This window comes from Arvicanthis niloticus, chromosome 7 (genome assembly GCF_011762505.2).
Source record: "Arvicanthis niloticus isolate mArvNil1 chromosome 7, mArvNil1.pat.X, whole genome shotgun sequence".
Classification (NCBI taxonomy): Eukaryota; Metazoa; Chordata; class Mammalia; order Rodentia; family Muridae; genus Arvicanthis; species Arvicanthis niloticus.
Window position 1 is genome coordinate 10,449,842 of NC_047664.1, and position 24,269 is coordinate 10,474,110.

At 36.8% G+C, this 24,269-nt stretch overlaps 1 protein-coding gene across 31 annotated transcripts in view; it reads right to left on the minus strand.

The window, feature by feature from the left end:
* Mlip (muscular LMNA interacting protein) overlaps positions 1-24,269 on the minus strand; it is a 314,951-nt gene that overhangs the window by 45,578 nt on the left and 245,104 nt on the right. For all 31 annotated transcript variants that reach the window (XM_076937909.1, XM_076937905.1, XM_076937893.1 and 28 more), the window contains 2 exons: positions 23,784-23,828; positions 15,080-15,208 (listed from right to left, as the gene is read on the minus strand). In XM_076937909.1, coding sequence (XP_076794024.1) covers positions 15,080-15,208; positions 23,784-23,828 — 174 coding nt within the window. The remainder of the gene's footprint in view (positions 1-15,079; positions 15,209-23,783; positions 23,829-24,269) is intronic.

Consider the following 24,269-nt stretch of genomic DNA (forward strand, 5'->3'; position numbering starts at 1 on the left):
ACAATCTAAAATGACAATATTAAAATCTTCCATCAATCCTATGAGCCCAGATGCATTCTCCTAACACCACTCTTAGAATGCCAGGAAACCTGTTTTCTTGTATCAAAATAAATCACAAAGCTTCAAGAATCAAAATACTGTGGTGACAGTGGAAAGGGGGATGCACAGGCCAATGAGCTGGCGTGGAGAGCCCAAAGTTAAATCCACCATGACCTCTGATAAAGATTCAAGGCATAAACGGGGAAACTGGATAGACAAGTGTAGAATAATACTTGACCCTTGTATCACCTACAAAAATCAACTTAAGTAAAAAGTATTTTGATGGTGGCTTATGCAATGACATTTTTGGATATATATTCATCAGCAGAATGGATGGAAAAAATGTGATCCATAATCAGCATGAGACATTTGGCATCCTTTAAGAAGAACAGAATCCTGCTCTTTGTGGCACATAGATTTTTATGTTGATCACTGAAAGGCCAGACACTAGCAGGTACTGAGTGACCTCACGCATACAATGCGCAATCTGCAAGAGTTGCCTTTATAGAAATGGGGTAGAACAGTAGTTAAGGAGGAAAGGTGGGAGATGAGAAAATGCTGGGTTATGGGCACTGAGTTAGAACTGGAGAGGAACAGGAAGTGCTGGTGTGCTGCTGCAATGTAGGATGACTGGAGTCAGCAGGAAGGTGTTGGCCAGAGGGTAGGCAGCCTCACTTAAGCAAATTAAGTGAGCTCTGGAGGTCTGATGTAGGCAGCATTGCTATAACTGGAAATTCTGCACTGTATATTTGAAAGTGCTGAGAGGATAAATCCAAGGTGTTCTTCCCAAAATAGCAATAACAATAAGTATTAAGAGTTATTTGTGGGGTGATGTGGGCAGACATGTTAATTTGAGACCATTTTGTAATCTATAAGAATATCAAAACATCAAATTGTATACTTAAATACATAGGATGTTTACTTGTTATTTAGAAATAAATAAAAGTGGAACTAAAGAAGAATAGAAATTTCATTTTCAGTTTCCTTGCAAAGCAAATATTTTATATACATATGACATAGAATTTTTGGAGATTCTAAGTTTGTTAATTTGTAAAAAATTTTGTCGTCTGGCAAACTTGAATGTCTTGTTTCTACTTAGACAATTAGTGGAAGGTTCTGCTTGTCCTGAGAGATATGTTTTACGATATTAAAGAAATATCAAAGAAATAGAGTTTTTTCTTGCTTAGGTTTGGCTGTGAGAATACAAAGTTCAAATATCTATTTATTAGATTTAACTCAGAGCAGCAGTGTTTCTGTTTGCCATTTACTCTGTCATAAGCTAGAAAATAATTTAAAATGCTTCACTATTAATATATTTTCATGTAATCCTCAAACTTTTGTATATGGATATTAAATTTAGCATTTAAATACTCTGATTATATTTTCTTTTTGAGTTTTATCCTTTAGCATTTGGAGGAAATGTTGTCTTACTTAAGAAATATTGCCCATTCTGAAGGTATGTGTGCAGATGTACTTGCCTGCACAAGTGCACATGAAGATTAGAGGTGAAATTTAAGAATATTTTTCTCAATTGCATCTCTGTCTTATGATGATGATGATTATTTATTATTATTATTATTATTATTATTATTATTATTCAAGGCTCTTCCCCACTTTTTCATCTATTAGTTTTGGTGATTCTGGTTTTATGTGGGTTATTATTATTAATTTGGAGACAGGGTTTCTTGTTGAGCCTGGAACACATCCTATTGTCTAGACTAGCTGAGCAAGAAGTCTTTAAGAGCCGCCTGTCTCCTCTCTATGCCTTTGTTCCTGTTTTTACATATGTGTGCTGGAGATCTAAGCTTAAGATCACACATGGGGGCAGGAAGCCCCTTACCCTTTCCTCCTTGGTCCTGATTCTTCTGCTTCATCTTCACCCGTCAGTGTATTGTAACTACACCAACTCAGCAGTCTTCTTTTAAATATATTCAATGTGCTCCACATTTTCCCCATAAGGTCATTTACTTTAGCCAATTCTTTTTTCTAATTTTCCCATAAGGCTCAAGAATGTCACTTTTTGTATAGTTCACACTTAGAACATAAATGTGCTAAGTTGAAAATATTTTAAAGTGTATATTCTGATTTAGACACATAATAAAACTCAGTATATTGAATTCTTCATTACTCAGTTTCCCCACATCTCTAAGATTGATTCATAGGCATTTTCTAAGTGTTTGACTACAGAGGAAATTTTACATTTACCATTTCACATTTTTGTATCATATTTATTGCAACAAGAATATATTTATCCTCTAGTAAATTAGGTTGTTAACATTTTATATCATTTTCTGTAAAGAGAATTTTGTTATTCACCTCAACAATTCCTTTAAATGTATGTCTTGAGTATGTTGTCTTCAAACAATACTGACAATTTCATAGGCCCTTCAGGCCCTGAGTTTCCTACTCGGTAAATGTCTTATTGTGTTGCTGTATTATTAGTTACAAAGCAAAACAAAATTATACACTTACAGATCCGTGTATTCACAAAAGGTATAGATACACATCTATATTTCAAATGATTCCTAAAACTAAAAACTTGTCAAATTGCCAATTCAATGTATTAAATTTATACTTATGATTGATAAGCCTATACTGGACATAATATTTCTTGTGATTTATGTTTATATCAGCTTTAGTTTATTTTGTCTAGATTATTGTAGAGTTTTTGTTCACCTTAAAGGAAGGCATTTATTTTATCAGGATTATTTTAGTGAAAAAGTTAACATGATAACGCTGGAGTAGTTCCAACGAGCTATAATTAAAAGCAACAAAATTAAAGGAAAACACTGCACCCCACTGGACAGCCCTTTCTTCCCATGAAGCTTCACTTTGAGTAGCCTTGACTTTCAACCATTTAGAAATCAATCTGTAAGAGAGAACAAGCAAACCGCAAACCTTCCTACTTTAGGTAGAAGGAAGCTGCAGGCATTTTGTAAAGGAGCTGTCCATGGACGTTGTAGATGCCACACATCTACATAGCCTACGAGGACTTGACCTCGCCATGATCATGTGAAAGCAACGTCAAAAAGATGCAGGTAAATGGGAGCAGCCAATCAATTTCCAATAAGGTTACTCATGAAGATACTGGTGGAACATTTTTGTCCCCAGGCCATTGTTTCAAACTCCTTTTTTACTTTATTTTTAAGGCATATTAATAATCTTTCATATCTCAGCCACATCCTGTGTCACCCTAATGAATTATCTTGTGCTCAGCATGTCACTGTGGAAATCATTTTTATAAACGATCTGAGAGATCATCATTCTCCTCCACCTCAGCAGTCAGCATGTGAATCTTCAAGTTCTAATTTTTAAAGGAAAAAAAATCATACCTGTTCTTTATTAGTAAAATAGGCAGTGTAACTATTTCTGGTAAAATGTTTCAAACCACTTGCTCTATTCATAATTGCCCTCTACAATACAAAATTACTTTTTAAAATTTTCCCCAAATTTTGAGCCTTATTTAAGTTTGATTATTGAAAAGGAGCAAATTATTTCCATTGGTGTTGGTATGGTACACTGCAAAACTTCAAGAAGACACGGAAGCACGAAGCAATAATATCCTGGTCATTAGAGGGGAGAAATAACAGATAAATCTGTAGTAAGTAAATTGATTCAGCTCTGCCTAATTGACAGAGACATCAGAAAATGAATGTCACAGTCCTGTCTGGCCACTCTAGAAAAAGGTTACCTTCTCCTCAACCATTAAACTCTTAATTTCAAAAGCTACTTCCACTGCAATAAAGGGGCATTTCAAGGCACTTGGGGCTCTTCTCATTAAAGAGTACAGATCTCACTCTCTTTTGTTCTGTTCCTAGCATTTTAAATGCTACCTCCTTTCCTGTGGTTTGGAAGCGATAGGGAACATTCACTGTCTCTGCATGGATGCTGTCTGCTCATGCTGAGTGTTATCTACAGAGCACAGGACAACTGTGTGACCTAAGTCTCAGCTCCATCCCCTAGGCATCTGCCAGCTTTCTGTTGAAACAGTAAACTATATTAGCAACTGTTCAAAATCCAAATCGTAGGGCTTATCTTTTCTTTAGTTTAAGGCAGCACCCAGTTAAAGTCAAGAAGAGTTATAGTATATTCTGAAAGAATGAATCCTTTATCCAAAATCAATTCACTATTTTACAGATACCATCACAAAAACCACAATACTATGAAAGAGATTCTGGCTGGCTACGTGTATTGAAGATCGGTCTAGTAAACTGGGCTTCATAGCTGTGACTGTGAGCCATAACTTCTATTTCACAAACCTCAATTTTAAAAACAGACATATTTAAACTAACACATCTATTTTAAAAACTGATGTAAACCTCAAAAAAAGTGAATTTGTGGATCAAGAAAAATTTAGCATAGGTTTAGCTATTTCAAATCTTCTCTCTATATTTTTTTTTAAAAATAATTACAACCTAATTTTAAAGATAGACTTCAGATCACAGTATTTCAAGTGTAGGGTGTCTGGCAGTGGAATAGCATGGAAATGGTTGAAGTAGAAACTCAATAAAACAGATGGAAAAAACAGTTCCTACGCACATCCGCAGAAGAGTGTTAAGATACCATGTCTTTCACATTTATCTATTTGTGCTTTATTTCATATTCTCACACTGTTCATATGGACATATTTACAGAAATTTAGATTGGAAAATGAAAGGGTAGCTTATTTTAAAGGCTTCTCTGTCCCCTCAAAAATGGAAAGGAGACGTACTCAGTGACTTCTCAGAAAGAACTCAATCTCCTTCTTCCAAAATTATAGTGACTTTTAAAGAAAACTGCAATCGTAAATATATTAAAATTGTACTCCTTCAAAGAGTCCAGAGCTGGTTGACCGTATCCATTTCATGTAACTATGGCTACATTATTCACAACAACCAAGATAAGAAAGCAGCTTAAGGGCCTGTCAATGAGGAATAGATTTTAAAATGTGAAATTTAAGCCTTGAAATATTATGCAGCCTTATCAAAGAAAACCTTGCCAATAACACGGGTGACTCTAAAAAATATTATTTCAGGTGAAATAAGTCAACCATAAAAGGATAAATATTGCTTATCTTATACATAAAATATGAAAAAACCCAAGTGCAGGAGCAGAGTAGAACAATGGTGTTTAATAGTGCAAGGAGGGAAGCTAGGACGATGGTGGTCAACCTGTAGAAAGGTAGGTGCTAAAACATTTAGTTCCCAATTGGTGATATGGCTTGGGGAAGTTCAGGAGGTGTGGCTTTGCAACAGAAAAATGGCATGTGATAGGAAATTTTTAAGAATTTTTTATCTTCTTTTTGGGAGGGGATACAGAATTTTATTTACTGAGTAGTTTATTTTTAATCTAATTATGTAAATTTCCCATTCGTAAAAATTTAGACTAATTTAAAATACTAATTTTATTTTAATACATTTTTTTGGTGAAGAATAATATAAAAGTTGGACCAGAGTCTTTAGTAGGGAAGGTATCAGCCACACCCATGACAACCGAAGACCTGAGTCTTTCCCTAAACTTCTGCAAGTATTTTGCCAACCCTCCTTTAAACCTTGGGCCATATTTGAAGCTTCTGAGTCTATTAGAGAAATAGTCATCTCTAGGTTAGGGTCCAACACTCCAGTGGTCACTGGGGGTGGGCTGATGGCAGAAAAACTGGAGGCAACCAAGTTAGGAAATGAATCATGATAGCCCATCATATCTATAGTCTTTCCCTGTCTATCTGGGAACACCTTCAAATCAGCTAGTGGTTATCACAGAGGAATTTCGAGATAAGGCTGATCACCTTCTGATCTTAAGATAGATTTCTATGTTTGAAGAAGGTCTCTCAATTTTTAAGTGTTGGCTTTGACAAACACCCAGGAGGGCTAAAAAAGAAATTCACAACTTCTTGCCAGGTCAAACTTTTCTTAAAGCTGGTTGTATATGGTCCTCTCTCACCAATTGCCAAAGGAACTTTGCACTTATGCTTTTTTTTCTCTGTTGAAAGTGGGGTGTCATCTAAAGACTTCCACCCTGGGTACTTTGGAGCTCTGCAGTGTCTACCCAACCTTTCTTCAGTGTACCCCACTGAGCTCAGTGCTTTGTAGTTGGGTTGATTGCTCCTTGCCTATTTTCCATCCTGGTGGGGAGTTAATTGGACACTTTCCTTGTGCACACAAGGCAAGTGTGTATGAGATGGAGAAGTATTTGTTCTTTCACTGTATCCTTCAGAGTAGCTCTTCCTGCATCTCTGTGTATTCCTTTGCCTATACCAATCTCACCCACTCTCCAAGACCCGGCCTACAACTGACCTCTTCTGAAAAGTCCCTTTCTAGTACATTCTGAATCCATTGCCTTTATTATGTGCCTGGGGTGTGTATGAATGTTTTGCCTACAAGTATGTATATGCACATCTGGTACCCACAGAGACCAGAAGAAGGTGCTAGATCCTCCAGAACTGGAGTTATAGATGGTTGTGAGCAGCCATGTAGATGCTGTGAACCAAACTAGGGTCCTCCAAAAGAACAGAAAGTTCTTAAAGACTGAGTCTCTCCTTATTAAATCCCCAACTTCACACACACACACACACACACACACACACGTACATATACAAATACATATATATATATATATATATATATATATATATATATATATATATAGAGAGAGAGAGAGAGAGAGAGAGAGAGAGAGAGAGAGAGAATAGAGAGAGAGGGGGAAGGGAGGGAGAGAGGGAGAAAGGGATGGAGGGAGGGAGGCAGGGAGAGAGGGAGAGAGGGAGGGAGGGAGAGAGGGAGAGAGGGAGAGAGGGAGAGAGGGAGAGAGGGAGAGAGGGAGAGAGGGAGGGAGGGAGGGAGGGAGGGAGGGAGGGAGGGAGGGAGAGAGGGAGGGAGAGAGGGAGAGAGGGAGAGAGGGAGAGAGGGAGAGAGGGAGAGAGGGAGAGAGGGAGAGAGGGAGAGAGGGAGAGAGGGAGAGAGGGAGAGAGGGAGAGAGGGAGAGAGGGAGAGAGGGAGAGAGGGAGAGAGGGAGAGAGGGAGAGAGGGAGAGAGGGAGAGAGGGAGAGAGGGAGAGAGGGAGAGAGGGAGAGAGGGAGAGAGGGAGAGAGGGAGAGAGGGAGAGAGGGAGAGAAGGCTTTTAGTTACTGAAAGGAAAGAAGTGCCAATATTGCATCTTTAGAAGGAGAATAAGTCTTCCTCTGGGGGAGGGGTAAATACATAAACCAATTTCTCTGATAACAGAGACACAAACAATCTCAATAAAACCTTCATAAACCAAAATCAAGAAGACAACATTAAGAATATTTTATACCTTGACCAAGTTAGCATCAGTGCAGGGTTGGTTCAAAACATAGAAACCAATGGGTAAAACACAGCACATATAGTTAAGGATAAAAACCAGAGGTCCATCTCAGTAGATGCAGAAAAGTCCAGTGACAAGAGTCAGTATCTCTTTATGATTAAATAAAAATTTGGGAATAGAAGGAACATACTTGAATGTAATGGCTACATGGCAGCAAAACCTATAGCTACTATATACTAAATGGTAAAGAAACAAAGAGTGCTTTTTCTAGAATATAGAACAAGACAAGGTTGTAACTCCTTCTTCTATTGTTTAATATAGTCTTAAATTCTAAGCTGGAGCAATAAGACAAAAAACTATAAAAGGTATAAATAAAAAAGGAAGAAAAATAGGAAAGAAATTCTTCTTCCCAATGGCATGAGCCAGTTCTTAAAACTTCTTTAAAACTCCAGAAGAAACCATTAATAAATGCATTTGGCAGGATGCAAAATCAACATATAATTGAACAACAGAAGATTTTTCAATAAAGAAATGAGGGCATGGAAGGGTAAATCTCACTCATAGTAGTTTCAAAGCCAAAAGAATACTGGGGTACACAATACACCAACTAGAAACCATATGCCACCAAATAAAGCCTCCAGTACTAGTAATGTGTTCAGTGTTGTTCATTTATTATCCAAAGGGGCCCCATTAATTCCTGCAAATATGGCTGTTCTCAATGTTACTAGTTACCCCTCACACCTGATGGCAAGAAATTATTGCTGAAGACACCACTTATTTGTCAAACATAGAGGAAATTTAACAGGTACCCATGGTCATTTTGTTAGGTTTTGTTGTTGTTGTTTGTTTACTTGCTTGCTTGTTTCATTTTGTTTAGTTTGGGTATTTTCTATCTTAATGTTTTGGTTTGTTTACTTGTTAGAATATTTATTTTTTTGTCTTTGGGTTATTTTTAAGAGAGATGTAGGGGGGATTGGAGGAGGGAAAAGAATATGAAAACTCTAATAAAAAGAAAAATACATAAGAATTACCCTAACCAGGGAAGTAAAAGGCCTATAGAATAAAAATATGAAACATTAGAGAAAGAATTTGAAGACAGTAGATGGCAAACAGCCTTCTTAGATGCAGGACCTGGCAATGTTAATATTGGAAAAGTAGCAAAACCAAAAGTTATCTACACATTAAAGGCAAAACCCAACAAAGTCCAAGTGATTTTCATGTATCTAGAAAAAAAATCCTAAATTCACATGGAAGCATAAAATCCCTTGAGGATCCAAGGCAATCCAAGCAGAAAAGGCAGTATTTGAAGTATTAAAACAGCTGGTTTTAAATTATACCTTTGCCACAGTTATAAAACCACCATTCTCTTGGCACAAAACAAGGTATATAGACCACCAGAATACAATAGAGAGATGAAATAAACCACACAGCTACCAAATTTGTGTATATGTATTGTGTATGTGTGTGTACATGTTGTACAAGTATACACATGCATATGCCATCTACCTAGTTTATTGAGACGAAGGCTCTCAGTGTCTGGGGGCTCTTGCATTAGGTTATGCTGGCTAAGCAATGAGTCCTTGGAATCACATCTGTCCCCACAGTCCCTGCTGGGGTTGGTTACAAGTCTCTGAAAACATGCATGACTTTTAAAATGTCTTTTGCAGTCTCATGTTAATGAGACTTGAAGGGTGTATTTTCTGCCATGACTAGGAGACACAACCTCACTGCAAACTCTGTTCCTCTGGCAATATGCACACTTTTAATGGTCATCTAAAAAATTGTCCAGTGAAGTTGTGGAGAGGAACTGTGCAAAGAGGGAGATAACAGTAGCTGCAATCCCATCTTGAGCAAGAAGACATAAATATTCCAAAGGCATGTGATCAGAACATTCTACAGTGCTAGACATGGGCTGCCTTGACTCCAAGTTCAAGGAGACCTTTTCTCATAGAGACTTCTGTGAAGAAACATTTTCCTACCAACCAGTAAATTTTCTAATGCTCCAACCTATGAACAGCATCCATTTGACACGGTTGTCTTCAGATTTGAAGTTCTGTTATTTGATAGTTTTAGAATCAAAACCCAAATGGAATTTAGAAAATCTGTTTTAACAAGGATCTTATTTAAAAGCAGACTGCAGCTTCTATGAGAGGTCCTAAGTATGACAATGCTCAAGCCCCTTGAGTAAAGATTCAGGAGCATCGTTGATTACACTGGTTTTTAGGACACATCTATTGAAAGCTTTCATGGTGATATTCCTCCCCTCTTGGATGAGGGTTACCCCCAATTACTCCTTAGTACCTAATGCCTTGTACTGTGACAGCAGAAGTAGCAAGCTGACTTACTTCGTGTGTTTGCTTAAAAATAAAAACAATTAAAAAGGAAAGTCTCTTGAAGATTCTTATCCCTACCATACATCAAGTAAAGTGGAACAGAAAAAAAAGAAGTCTCCCTTGGCAACAAAAATGCTGGCAACAAAAACTACAGTGCTTTAGTTATGATTTTTCCATTTTGATATGAAGACAAGGTCAAGGGAAATTTAATGCCAAAGAAGAGTAATGAAAGTTTAAATATGAAGTGAGTGTATCTGATTGTATCCTGGAGGAGAAATGTATTATTTCAAAGGGACATTTTTCAAACAAATTCAAATGAGTAAGTTTATTATATTTATGAAAAATTATCTATTACATATATTAACCAGTGTATTCATGATAAATTCCTTCTTATATATACAAAGTGAAGAGAGAAAAGGAGGAGGAATGAAAGGGGAAAGAAAAGAGGGAGGAAGGAAGAAATATTCACAAAGATAGCACTATTTGAGAGACTCCAAATCTTCTAGCTTAAACCTTCCAAAGTCAATGTAACACTAAAAGATACTCTGTTTCTCACTCCTTAAAATGGTCCAAGTCATTTAGTCATTTCTACACCTAAAAAAGGTTCTTGTAAACACCTTACCTGAAGAGATAAGTCAAAGCTTAGTCATGAGACAAGGAACATTTATGACAGAAGAAACCAAGCCACCTTGATTGAAATGACTTTTGAAAAAAAAAAAAAAAAGAGTTGGTAATTTATGACATTCAGTGTAAAAGGAGACATTGTTCGTCTTATCTGTGACAAAGATATTTGCCTGCTATTTCACCTGGATGGAGCAATGAAGGGCAACTGAAGGTCACAGTCAATATGTAACTTCATAGATAATTAAATGGCAATCTGAAAGTTTCTCACATTGTCATCAAACAGAGGGATTGACAGGGAAAGGAGATAAGTTGAATGTTTAAAAATACCAGGAGAGGAGGGAGAGTAATGAGAAGGATACATGGAGGAAATTTCTCCCACAAGGGTCCTTTTTTGTTTCTGTGAGTGCTAAGGATGACATTCTCTAAATCAGTGCTTCTCAACCTTCCTAATGCTGTGACATTTTAATGTATAAAAATCTGTGGTTTTTTCTGATGGTCTTAAGCAATTCCTGTAAAAGGGTCATTCAACTTCCTGATGGGGTCACAGGTTGAAAATCACTGCTCTAAATTGTCGTTTTAACCAAAACACATCCTCTCCTCCACTGAAACATGTCAGAAGAAAAATGAAATGGAAGGGGCATGCAGGCATGCTGGGAAACACCATTTCTCACAAAGAAAAAGAAAGTGTCTCTGGAACAATCAGAACAATCAGATAAAACATTAGCAGTCTCCCTTGGTTTCAGTTCAGACCTTCAGGTGGGCTCTCTAAAGCTTTAAGGAAGCAATAAAGTATCTAATCTCAGGGACTACATTATTCATATAAAGAAGAAAAGGTGTTTTACATATATCCTTGTAAGACTGAATTAAGATACTGTATTTTATATCAAAATGAAAATATTCAGTGGAGAAATTAGCTTTAGCTAAATGGATAGGTCACATGATCAGCAAGCCATTGCTTTGCATGCTCACAAGTCATCAAAACAATGTACCACCACTTCATCTCAGATCTCTGCACTTGCCACATGCTCACTGGCCCAAACTAGCCCAGTAATTATTTCTACCTCTGCCTTTAGTTACTAATAGAAGCATTCTTCAGAGAACTTAGCCATCACTGCACGTCTGTATAAATCTGTATATTTAGGGTAGAATGTGAAGATGTTTTATAATAATTCAAAAGGATCATAAGTTGATACAATAATGGATTTGGAGTGAATTTCAAAAAAGCATAAGCTTTATTAAAAAGAGGGTTTTTCAAAAAAATCTGTCTAATGCAAGATGATACTCTCTTCCCTAGAACATTTTGATGTAAAATGATCATTAATAATAAGTCTCAATTACTAGATTTCTCATTTAGTCTCAAACTTTGCTTTTAGTACTGATAGGCTATTTGCAGACAATTTGTCAGCTCCTAATCTGTTCAGTAGGCTGCCCAGTTAAATCTCTTCGAGCTACAATACATACATCTCTGCCTTGTCTCATCATCTTTAGCATCTGACATTTTGTAACAGCATTTGGAAATCATATTTTATGGCAGTGAAACTGCTAGGGAAAATTTATGAACTTAGCAATCCCATCCAACATGCCCTGCCACGCAGAACTGCCCCCGGTACAAGGGAGATTAGTGAATGTGAGCTGCTTCAATTTGGCCAGCTGCCTGCCTAAGAAATTTTCTATTACATGGGCGAATGAGATCAACCAAGTTTGGAAATGTTCAATTTATTCTATGGCAGATTGAAAGAGAACAGTAGTGACTGGAGCTGAACGTGGACATCTTCATATGAAGTTCTCGCGAGGTAGCAAGGCCAGCATCGTGAGTCACTGGGAACCACTGAGTTTCTAGATTTAACTATGTACATGTGTGAGCTAACTTTGTAATCAGCTTCACTGTAGATTCTGGACATAAAGAATTTATAAATACTGCTCAATGTATAGAAGCTGGTTGAGCATGTGAGGCTTTCCTGGCTGTGCAGTAGCCCCGGGATTCCAGCAGACTTTGTCCTCTCTTACACTGCCTACATAGGAGGCTAAGAGAGTCTTAGAATTCACATGTCAGTAGGATGCTAGGTTTCTTTCAGTTCTTAATATTTCATAGTGTCCTATTAAATCAGATGTTCTACCTTCAAGTAAGGATGTATGAAAGAATTAATTAATGAAAAAATCTAAAGACAATTATGCCTGTAGTCTACAATACTTTAAAAAAAAAACAGGCATTATTTTCATCCAATTATCTGGAAATACACAGATGTAAGCTGTAACATAAACAATGCTTTCAACTTGTCTAACCACAAAAGAATGGGGAAAGAGACAACGGCAATTCTTTCTAATGACAAGAGTTTCCTGCACTCGAAATGGAATTCATCATTCCACAGGACAATGAAGGTGATAGATTACAGGCAGATTAACCTGATGGGCTACAAGGGAGCTTGCCTGAAGAAAAATTAAGTTTCAAGATTATATAAAAAGAAAAAATCTTTATCTTTTAGCAGCTAATCAAATTCTGAGAACTATAATGTGCATAGATAACAATCTGTAAAATTTAACATCTTCAGTTTGTTTCCATATAAATACTACATTATATTCTAATAACATTTTACAATGATTTTCCAATCCAAAAGTTCACATTGATCTTCAAATGTTACAAACAATACGATGTGTGTGTGTGTGTGTGTGTGTGTGTGTGTGTGTTTCTGTGTCAGGGTTCAGCAAGGGAGAGAGTGAGGACTGACAAGGAATGGAGACCAGACAGAGTGTGATTCAATCCCATTTATTCTTCAGTCTCTCTTCCTGGTCCAAGTTCTCTGTCTTGAGTTCCTAGTCCCTAGTACCTAGTCCCTAGTGCCTCCAAGTTCCAAGTTACTTCTTCCAAGTGCTAAGTGCCTAATACCTAATAACTAACTCCAAGTTGTACTCTCTGACCTAATTCCTAGTTCCAAGTTGTACTGTTCCGAGTGCCTAATTCCTACTCCCAAGTTGTAGTCTCTGAAGTGTCTGATTCTCTGTTCCTAGTGTCTCTCTGAATTGTCTGATTCTCTGATACGCTTTTCTGTCTGCCTTTCGCCTTTTATATGTCTCACTTCTAAGCCACGCCTCTAAGTCACACCTTTAATCATGCCCTTAGGTCTTGTCTCTAAATCTGATCTCTAAGTCACACCCTTAAGTCACACACCTTTAAGACTCACACACCCAAGGGAAAATTCTGGGTATCTAAAGCAAGATGTTATCAGAGTGTGCTCAGCTATTGTAGGCTAATGTAATCAAGTCTCTGGTCAGGGTATATGGCTCAAGATGGCTGCAAGGATGATAGCTGGCTTCTGTCGGCTCCCCACAGTTTCTGATGTGAAATCTCACTGTGTTGCCCAGTCTGGACTTGAGCTCATGCATCAGGACATTGTACCACCTCAGTCTTTCAGGAGCTGGAACCAGCTAGACACTATTCAACCATCTCCAACCTAGTTACATGAATAAAATCAGTGGTCATTCATGAGAGTGAATGTGTGATGAACATATTCAAATATACATAAAGACTTAAGAGGCAGTCAGGGTTTATCAATGATTTAACCTAACCCAAATCGTGGAATTTAAAGAATTGATGAAAAGGAATTGATCCTCACAGCTTACTGTACACATTGAAAAACTGAAGTTGTGGGAAGACAATCTTTCCAGGGTCAAAGAGCTCACACAGGGCACATGAAACATCTCTCACATCCTATGAATACAAATGTAGTTTACATTTCAAGAATATTGTTAGCTGTAGTTTTTAATTAACTATACTTATATTTTTTATAAATATACTTATTACTGAATATAAAACATGATGAGTTTGTGGGATCTAGCATTTCTTCTATTTTACATTTCTTATCCACTTATTGCTTAAGATTAAGAAAAAAGTACAGCTCATGCCTGTTTCTTGCATTTAATAAGACAAATCAAGCTGTACAATTTCTTTTTTTGTGGCTAAAGGAATTTTTATATACATTTTAAAGATTTAACTTGTTTTTATTTTATGTATATGAGAGTCTGGCTTGCAACATGTGTGTGTGCATGTGTGTGTGTGTGTGTCTGTATACGTACGTGTGTGTGCACTATGTGCACGCAGTACTCAAGGAAGACAGAGGAGGCCATCAGATCCATAGAACTAGAGGTACAGATAGCTGTGAGCCACCATGTGGGTGCTGGAAACTGAACCTGGGTCCTCAGCAACATCAGTGAGTGTTCCTAAGCGCTGAGCCATCTCTCTAGGCCCTGAAGTACTGTATTATGTTTACATGTATTGTTATAGTTCCCTATTATTGTAGAAAGTTCCCATTGACAGTTTTCATTTCTCTTTTCTGCGGCATTCAGTACTTATAATGCAAACAGAGTGTGCACTCTTTATACACAGTCATGAGATTACATGAGCCCTATACGGTAATTAGCACTCTCAAGCTAGAAGGATTATATCACCCTTCAAATATACTATATTAATAATATAATATGCATCTGGACAAATCTAGAATATCATATATTCTCAAAATAAGCTGGATTCAAAAATAATAATTCAACAGTATGTGACCATTCAAGGCATGCTCAAGAGGTCTGAGATGAACACTGTAGATTCCTATACAATACCTACAATGTGTAGATACTGTTTTTGTTTTATTTTTAGAAAAAAACTTCAAGGTGCTTCAAAATAGCACCCTTGAATACAAATTTCTATTTGTATACACAATGACCTACTCTATTATCTGGGATAGAACCTATTAAACATATTTTCTTGCACATATGATATTGTTACTTTATACAAGCACTTATAATATGAAATACTTTCTTATATAGATACTCACCTGCTCAGAAAACAGGCCACTGTTGTCTTCAAGGTATTTACTGAAAGGGTTGGGTTCATAAACTTCTTCTTCCTTTTTCAGAAATAGTTTGGATTTTACAGGTACTGGACGAATTACTCCAGGCTTAGTCTTCATAAAGGAGAAATATTTTAAAAAATAGAATAGGAAAATACTATTAAAATGAATAATTATGATTATTTTCTTTTGTAATTTGAAGTGCTTTAAAATAATGGATAAAACAGCCTAGAAATCAGATTATTTTAACAATGTAACTGAACTTAAAGTCAATGTAATTGTTTACACAGTATAGTCAATTAGTTCATTGATTATGGTAGCAAACAAGTTGTAAAGGTCTACTATAATAATCTAAAATTGCAAAACCATACCAAATATGTTCTTGTACGCTTTGTTTGATAAAGGTTTCTGAATGCCTGTTATATAATATACATCATAGATATAATAGGATGAAGGACCTTGGAAATTTCATCCATATTATTATAAGCCACACTCATATTATGTATGACAGAAATAGGTCTAGATGAAAAATATGCTATTCCTACCTAGAATGTGCTAGAGAGATCCGTTACCTCCAATTACTTCATGTCAAAGCAGGGACTAGAAGATGCCCTATTTTAACTTAAAAGGCAGATCTAGTGAGATGAAGAGGCTTTGTAACGTGGCAGCTCAATGAGGAAAGCATTGGGATTGAATGCCAGACCATCCATGGGGCCCAGCTAGAGTTGTTCTGTAGTCACCTAAGACTGTCCTCTCCTTTTACAGAAGGTTCCATCTGATGTAGTTTGTATCAGAATAGCCTTGGCTAACACATCAGTCAGTAGGAACTCATAAAATTGTATCCAATGACAATATGAGAGGGGGTTTATTTCTTGGGGCAATTTCTAAACATTTGACATGTAAAATCTTGTCGCACTATCAAATGTTAAAAAGTGATGGATACATTTTGAAACCATGCCAAATGAAAGTTCAATAAAGAGAAATTGTGCCGCTCTTTGTTTGAGCTTTCTGCTGCAATCACTCTTGTCAGCCTCATTCCTCCTGGAAAACTGTGAGTTAGCACTGCCTACTCAATCCTGGTGCGCACAAGTTAAGCCCTAAGGGGTTATATCTATCTTTCTGCTCTATAAAGCACTTGATGTATTTTGAGCCTTGAATAAATGTCGCTCTGCAATACTCTTTTCCGTTGCTATTTCCCCAGTTGTTTTCCGTGTATATGCCAAGTGAGGAAATACAGATTGAGAAAGTGTTTTCCGTCTCCAAGCTGAGAAATAGCTCCAGTTTAAGGAACTGATTAATCTCCAGTGAGAAAAATGAGCTAGTAGCATCCAGTTATTTGCCACATGTAAGAGCAAGTGCTCTCAAGTGCACAGCGTAAGAACACCACTCCAATTCTACAGCCTGGTGTTGAGACCGTGACCCTATATTATACAGACATCCTTCTTTTCCATGAGATGGCTTGCAAATTTTTCCTTCCTTCTTCTCTTATCCCTACCCTTTCTTCATGAAATCAATATAGAAAATCAAAACACCCCTCCAGGTCCCCAAACCAACATGGAGCTTTAGGAATTGAAGCAAGGGGTCAGCATGCAGACTGGGGAACACTGCCTAATCAAACTTGAAATGGCAGACAGTCTCTGTGACAGAGAAACATGCCGCTCTCATTTCCTGTACATTCCAAAATATTGCAAGCAGATGCTTTGAGTTATATTGCCCTAGAGCCCCATCTGACTTGTGACCAACACCTTCAAGGATGAGATCAGAAAAGAGATCATTTGGGGCCAGTGAGATGGCTCAGAGAATAAAGGAGGTTGCTCCTAAACCAGACAACCTGAGTTCAATTCCCAAGACATACATAATAGAAGGAAACAACTGACTCTCATCATTGGTCTTTTGTTCTTTAAACATACACACACACACACACACACACACACACACACACACATACACACACACACACACACAAGTTTTAACCTTATGTAAAAATAGAAAAAAAGAAGGAAATTTCCAGGGTGTGAAATATTAACTGCAATGCATTTGGTATCAGAGTTAGTTACTAATGCCTCACGTTGCTTCTCTGCCAACCTTTCTGTTCCTTGTTTTCTGTATGATTCTTAGATATGGTGACCTCACAGGTAGATGGTTGTTGAACCTTATTTCCAGTTTCCTCTGTACTTTGGAGTTTTTTTTACCTTTATTATTATTAAAAATGGCATCTCAGACTTAGTCTACCTAAGTATCTGAATTGTCTTGACTCTTCATTGCTAACTTGGTTTTCACAAATTCTTTTTTTTTTTTTGTATAGAATACAGTTTATTTAGGGCATGAGGAGGAGAGTTAAGAGGGTAATAGAGGCAGAGAAAGAGAGAGGGGAAGGGGGAGGGGGAGAGAAGGGGGAGAGAAGAGGGAAGGGAGAGGGAGAGAAGAAAGAAGAGAGAAGTAGAGGAGTAGAGGACGGCTGTGAGGACAAGGAAAGAAAGAGGGGAAGAGAATGGGGAGAGAGGGGGGAGGGAAAGCAAGAGCAAGAGAAAGCGAGAGAGCAAGAGAGGGGTAAGACCCAAACTGCACTTTCTTAAATTGTACATTGTCTCGTTCTTTGTTTCTATTTTTGCTTCCTAACTAAGACTTGATATAATTTTCAATATTTCATAGGCATGAGTGCAAACAAGAGGGAATGGGAAAAGCAAGCAGACATTGTCTTGGATACTGTTGATAATTCCCCTTCATATGATCTTTTTTAGAACTTCCAAACACTCTCACTATTGGTCAGTTCTAAACTGTAGCCTCTGTACCCAACAAATGAGACTGATGGTAGTTCATGCCGCTAGCTCTTTTTCTACACAGCTGACAACCAGTTTCAAATCCCTGTGGGCCATCTGGTGCTTATAAACCTCGTTCTTCTAGACACTCTGAATCCATCGTCCACTCATGTATGAGTACTGAGGGTTGTATGCTGATCTTTCATAAATATGAGGAGAGCTTTAAAGAAAGTCAAAATGCATTCAGTTAATATGTGAACTTGGTCTGATCACCAGGTTTGTGATTTTAATTGCCTCTCAAGTTAGGAGACATAGAGAACAATAAAGAAAACTTAAAATCTTTTAAAATGCACCTGTGTCTCTATAAAATCTAACTGATAGTGAAGTGATTTCACTTTTATTCCATTTAAATTAATTTAATCTCTTTATTTCCACTACTAACCTACTTTTGAGCCACCACTGTGTCATTCTGTCATTGTCTTGTTTTTACTAGACCTTCCAAATATCCCTGGAACATTATGGGAACCCCATGTTTTCAAGTTTGAAAACTATACATACATAAGAACGCTCCTCTTTTAACATATACACACATCTTACCCATCTCTCAGTGAATCTAAACTTTACACTATCTAGATTTTATTAACAATCCACTCCCAAAGCATGACGACATGATTGGAATAAGGACATTTCATTTCTAAAATCCAGGTATTAGACTATAAAACCTTAGGAAAAAAACCACTTGATAGAGCAAATCTCCTGAAGTGTTATAACTAATCTTTAGCTGTGCACTTTCATAATGGGTAGTGTTACGTTATATTCCTAATCTCCTTTTCTCTGCAGGAATGATACCATGTAATGTTCCCACATCAGCTTTGTTTGTATGTCCTCAAATCCATCATCCAAATATAGTCTCAAAGTAAATGTCAGAAAGCCTTTAATACACATGTTGCAGGAAGGGCTAACATGGGCATACAGGTGGTGCTTCCACAGTGCTTTCTTTATGTCCTTCCTAAAATGCTATTACTCTATGTAAAATGATAATATAATTTATTTTTTTCTCAATATAAAATTACAGCAGAAAGTAAACTAATAGTCACATCCAAGAAGTCCTAGTCCCTTACCACTCAGAACATGCTCTATAGACTTGGAGTTATGAGCATCTCCTGTAAACCCTTTAAAAAGGGCAGACCTTAGAGCCGTCCTTGACATATGAGTTAGAATCTGCACTTTAAAAGGTCCCTAGATAATTTGTGTGCAAAGTAAGAACTACACAGCACTAGACTAGAGTTTCAATCAAATGAGCTTCTCAGCTGAAGATGGCTTTGCCATTTCAGACACATTTGTTTATAAAGGTCTTTTGTATCCTGTGAAAGAAGATTGGGCTGTTTTGTTTTTAAACTTCTCATCTCTGTTTTCTCTTTGCTCAGTGTAATAATCCATTATCCTTGAACGTCAAGTAGGAGTTCGCCTGAAGGATTTCCTTAATTTTTGCCAATCTAATTTGCTAAGTCTGTGTGCAGACAAATACAAAGAAAATTAGATGAAGCCAATTAGAGGACTCCATAAAAGTGAACTACCATGAGACCATCACTGTCCAACAACTAAAGCCATCGGCAGAAGGTGTCTTATCACTTTAGAATTATAGAATATCTAGACGTTTGACAGATAGACACATGTCACTCTGGTTTTGCCCATAAATGAGATTCTGTAATTTTGTGTCTGGAATAAGTGGAAAAAATTCAAAGGACCTTTTCACACAGCTCATGCCCAGAATGCAGAAAAAAAAAAACAAGAGTGTTAGATGCTGTGATGGGCTGGAAAATCATTTACTCTAGACACTAGCATTCTTAAGTGCCTTAAAAAAGAAAACACCTGTTTGTGAACTCTGAAGCTGCCTCTATGTGAGGCTGCTGGGACCTATTCTGTCAAATGAGACCGAAGCTCTGCCAAACTGTAGTATCAATGGAGATGAATACAACACAACTCTCAACTAATGCTAATAAAGACATACTTTAAAAAAAAAAAAGAAAGATAGAAGAAAAGAAAGCAAGAAAGGAAGGAAAGAAGGAAAGGAAAGAATAAAGTACTGAGAGTTCACTAACATGATTTTTTGTTGTTGAGAAGAGATTTAAAAGACATTTGTCTAAGGCTACTTTTTTTTTAATTTATAATTCATCACATGTACATTTTCACTTGAACACTGCTACTATTGCAACTAAAATTAGAATTTTTTTTTCAGAATTGAAAACTTACAATCATAATTCTATGACAGCAAATTGCTGCCTCTGACTGTGGACCAAAGATGAAGATTTAATGCCAGCAGTGACCTAGCATGTTTGTTCCCAACGTTTTTTAAGTAGCTTCTACAGCAACATCTTTCCTAAGTTAGTAACATAAGATGACATGAGACCGAACAAAAGACATAAAAGGGACCCAGTTTTCAAGTCTGTTGTCTCGTGGTTTTTGTTGTTTTGTTGGCTGGTTTTGAATCATAAGATGGTCATACAATAGTAACAAGCAAAAGAGTGTGGCATAGAAAACACTGAACCTGCTAGATGCTCAACTGATTTGATGGATCAAAACCTGTTTAAAGTGAGTAATTGTTACTTGTTACTGTTTGCTTCTATCTTCTTGCCATTCAGTAGTTGAGTTTTTACTTAGAAACTTTGTAGCAAAAAAAAAAAAAAAAAAAAAAAAAAAAAAAAAAAAAAAAAAAAAAAAAAAAAGCTTGTAGGAGTCCAAAATCTAGAATTTTACAGTGTAGACAAAAGAAGCAATAGCTAATTTATTTAACAACTCACTCAATTGGTGAATGGTAACCAGATCTAATTCGTGAGAAAGTTCTTGAATCAAATATTTACACTTAGTTTACTCTCAAATAAATATCTCAGCTTTCAAAATCTTCTAGTTTATAGTAAATTTCCCAAGAGTAAAAAGAGTTCATTGTTATTCTGTGAGACTACTGAGATGGCCCTTGGTGATTATGAGGGTCCAATGAAATAAAATGCATGACTGAACTTTGTAAAGGAAAATATAAAAAATTTGAAAGGTAAAGTACATACTTATAAATATAGAATGTATGCAGAATGTCCACTGTAAGCACCCTAGACATGAAAATATCTACTTATTAGGTTTTCATTTTTAAAAGTTTTATAACTACCATAACAGTTCTATAAAACTAAACAGTATTCAATAATTATAAAGTACATCCCATAGCTCAGGAACTGTTTGGTGGAATATAAACAGTGCAGATTGACCAGACTGAACTATTTTGATAGACAAAAGATAATAGTGTGAGTCACGGCTGAGGAGGCAGACATGACGAAGTCCACGGTTCCTACGTATGCTGTGTCAAGGAAAACCGGTCAAGGAGAAACTGCCTTTGAGCTGAAAGAAGACATCAGTTCTACACAAATGCATTTCTAAACAACAAAACTTAAGGGCCCTCAGAAAGCTGAGTCATATCCAGAAGAGCAGAGTACAGCAGCTGGCACTCGGAACCAGAGACAAAGTAACTGCCGGCTTAAGGCTCTTCTTTATTCTGTTCCAGTAAGCAGCATTTGCTCTTGTTTCTATGTGACCGTGGGGTTTATTTTCTCAACCTCATGTGGTCTGCTCTGATGATTTTGCAGCCCATCCTGAACGATGCTGAATGACTTGCAATGGCATGGAATCCCAATCCAAAAGGGCCAGCTGTCATCTAACCCAGGCTCCCTTCATAAAAGTAAATGAACAAATAAATAGAGCTTACCCATCTTGTTCAAACTAAACTGTTTCCCAAGCAGAGAAAAGGGGACACACTCATCTTTGTTAATATTGAGATGGTCCAGTTCCAGAATTAGGAAAGCTTTGTCAGAGCTTCAAACTCAAAGCGTATGTCTTCCGTTTCCTCTTGCTCTTTTTATATGCCACAGGAAGCACTATCCAGCTGGCTCCACTTTCCCTCATCCTCTCTGCACCTCTTCATTAAATCATCACATTTACCAGACAATGCGAAGTTGAAGGATGAGCCAGACCCTGGAGGTGGTCAATGAAGATAACAGTTCTCCAGTGGCCCATTTCCCAATGTACTCTACTCAAAAGGTATTGTTAAGTCCCTCGAACTATTTAAAAAATCGACAATAATGATTCCTTTTGAAAGCCACACAGAAGGTTGAACACTAATGCTATAATCTTAGATAATATATTTAAACTTTTGCAGCCTCTATGTCACTGCCTGTAAAAATGGCTTCTCAGATCTTTTAATAATCTAAGGCTTTGGGGTATAATAATAGCATAATTTTCCACAGGGCCATATTGAAAATAGTTTATGGTGCTGTATGAACCTCATAAAAATCCCTTCAGGCTGGCACTGTACTTATTACACTTATGCCACTTAAAGGTAGATTTCTTTCCAGTTGTTATCTACTGTGTTGATGTCAATAGAAAAAAAGCTAATATTGTCAGGGAGACTCCTAAAAGTCTCCAAAACAGTTTCTCAAGCTCAATATATAAATAACATTTGGCTGCTAGAATAAACAATGGGAATGTAGCACACACACACACACACACACACACACACACACACACACGCCATCCACAACCACACATTTTGCTTACATTTGAAGTTCTGGGGATTGAGTCTGTATCTTATGAATGTTAGACAAGTACTTCCCCACTCAGCTGTACCCCAAATCCAGAATGCAAATATTTTAGAGCTAAAGTCATAACTCTTTGGAGCTGTGCACTTGTAATAACAAGCAAATAAATAAGCCAGGTTGAAGATATTTAAAGGCCTGAATTTAGCACTCAACAGCTTTGATTGAATTTATTCTTTAAGCCAGGGTCTAATGGGAGTGGTGGGAAGAGGCTGTGGGTGTCCAAATCGGGTTTCTAGGTGAGCCTGATACCTGTGAAATGTAGCCAAAACTAGTCTCAACTTCTGCAGGAATCAGCATTAGCGTGGACCTACTACTGTTACATTTGCCTCTGCTGGGATTGTGATCTACCAGGCATGGGTTAAAATGACATGTTCTAGAAGTTAGATCTGTAGTGCCCAGTTCTAGCACTGCTGAGTCCTTCAAACCACCAGCCCTTCAAATCACATGCTAATGCCAATGAGTTGAATCAAGAGCATATATATATAGATATAGATATAGATATAGATATAGATATAGATATAGATATAGATATATATGCAAACACTTAGCTTTCAAAAACTCTGCTTCCTAAAGAATGTACATATGCATTAATAATCTACTGAAATAATGCCTATCCAGTATTCACAGCCAATTATTGAAATTGGTCCATTTGTTTCATGTATTTCTTAATAGAGTGACTATAACATTTTAGATATGCATATAATAACAATTAAAGAAAAAGACCATGAATTTGAAAGATCTGAGAGATGGTACATGGGAAGACTTAGAAGAAAAAGGAAAGAGGGGGAAATTGTGTTCGTATACTATAATCTCAAAAAAATTAAGTAATATTTTAAAAATTTTATGTGTGGATTACATTTGTCATTCAGGATATATTTATATTGCTTGGGATATGTTAGGCCATTTACACACTAATTCTCATGTGTGACTATCTCTTTAATTCACACATATCCAGAAGCTACCCCATATAATCTTTTTTTAATCTCCTTGAACTGTTTTGGATCCTTCTCATCATGACATGGTCCCTGAAATTTCAAATCACAATTTTTTTCTGACTCAAATCAATCTCTTGTAACACTGTTGTTCAGAGTCAGTGGTAGTTACAGCCTATAAATTGCCTTATGTGTTAGCCACCTAAAGTGCAGCCATCATATGTCTTCACTAAAACATCAGTACATTTTGTTAGACAGGTGTGAGCAAACTCATTATCTCTTCATTCTCATTCGGTGGAGATTTCTTGAGAAATTAGAATGTTCAAAACAAGTAAATAACGTAGAACAGGATACATACCAGTTGACTCTCAGATGCTGAAGAGGAGGATGATGAAAGATTTGCCTAAAATTATAAACATGATGGATATTAGTGAAATTAATTATTTAGTAAATGAACATGCCTAAATGTTGTTTAGTATTTTACTAGAACAATGCATGTTCATTTTAGAATACTGAAAAATATAAAGGAAATGGAAATGCATTATATCAAGAAATGGTTCTTTTGAGCAGAGTGGCACACGTCCTTGGCACTTTAGCTCACAAAGCACAGTACATGCTGCTTTTCTTCTTGTCTTAATAATGTAAGTATCACCATATGATACAAATGATCTCTCAACATTAGATAGTATCGTCTGTTGGTTCAGTCCATATTTTATTTAAGCATAATACTATCATTGATAATCATGTTTACTTACATGAAAATGAAACACAAGGCAGTTTTGTCTTAAAACATATATTAAGAGAAAAGCATGACAAGATTCCCTGGTGTCAAAAATGAAAATCA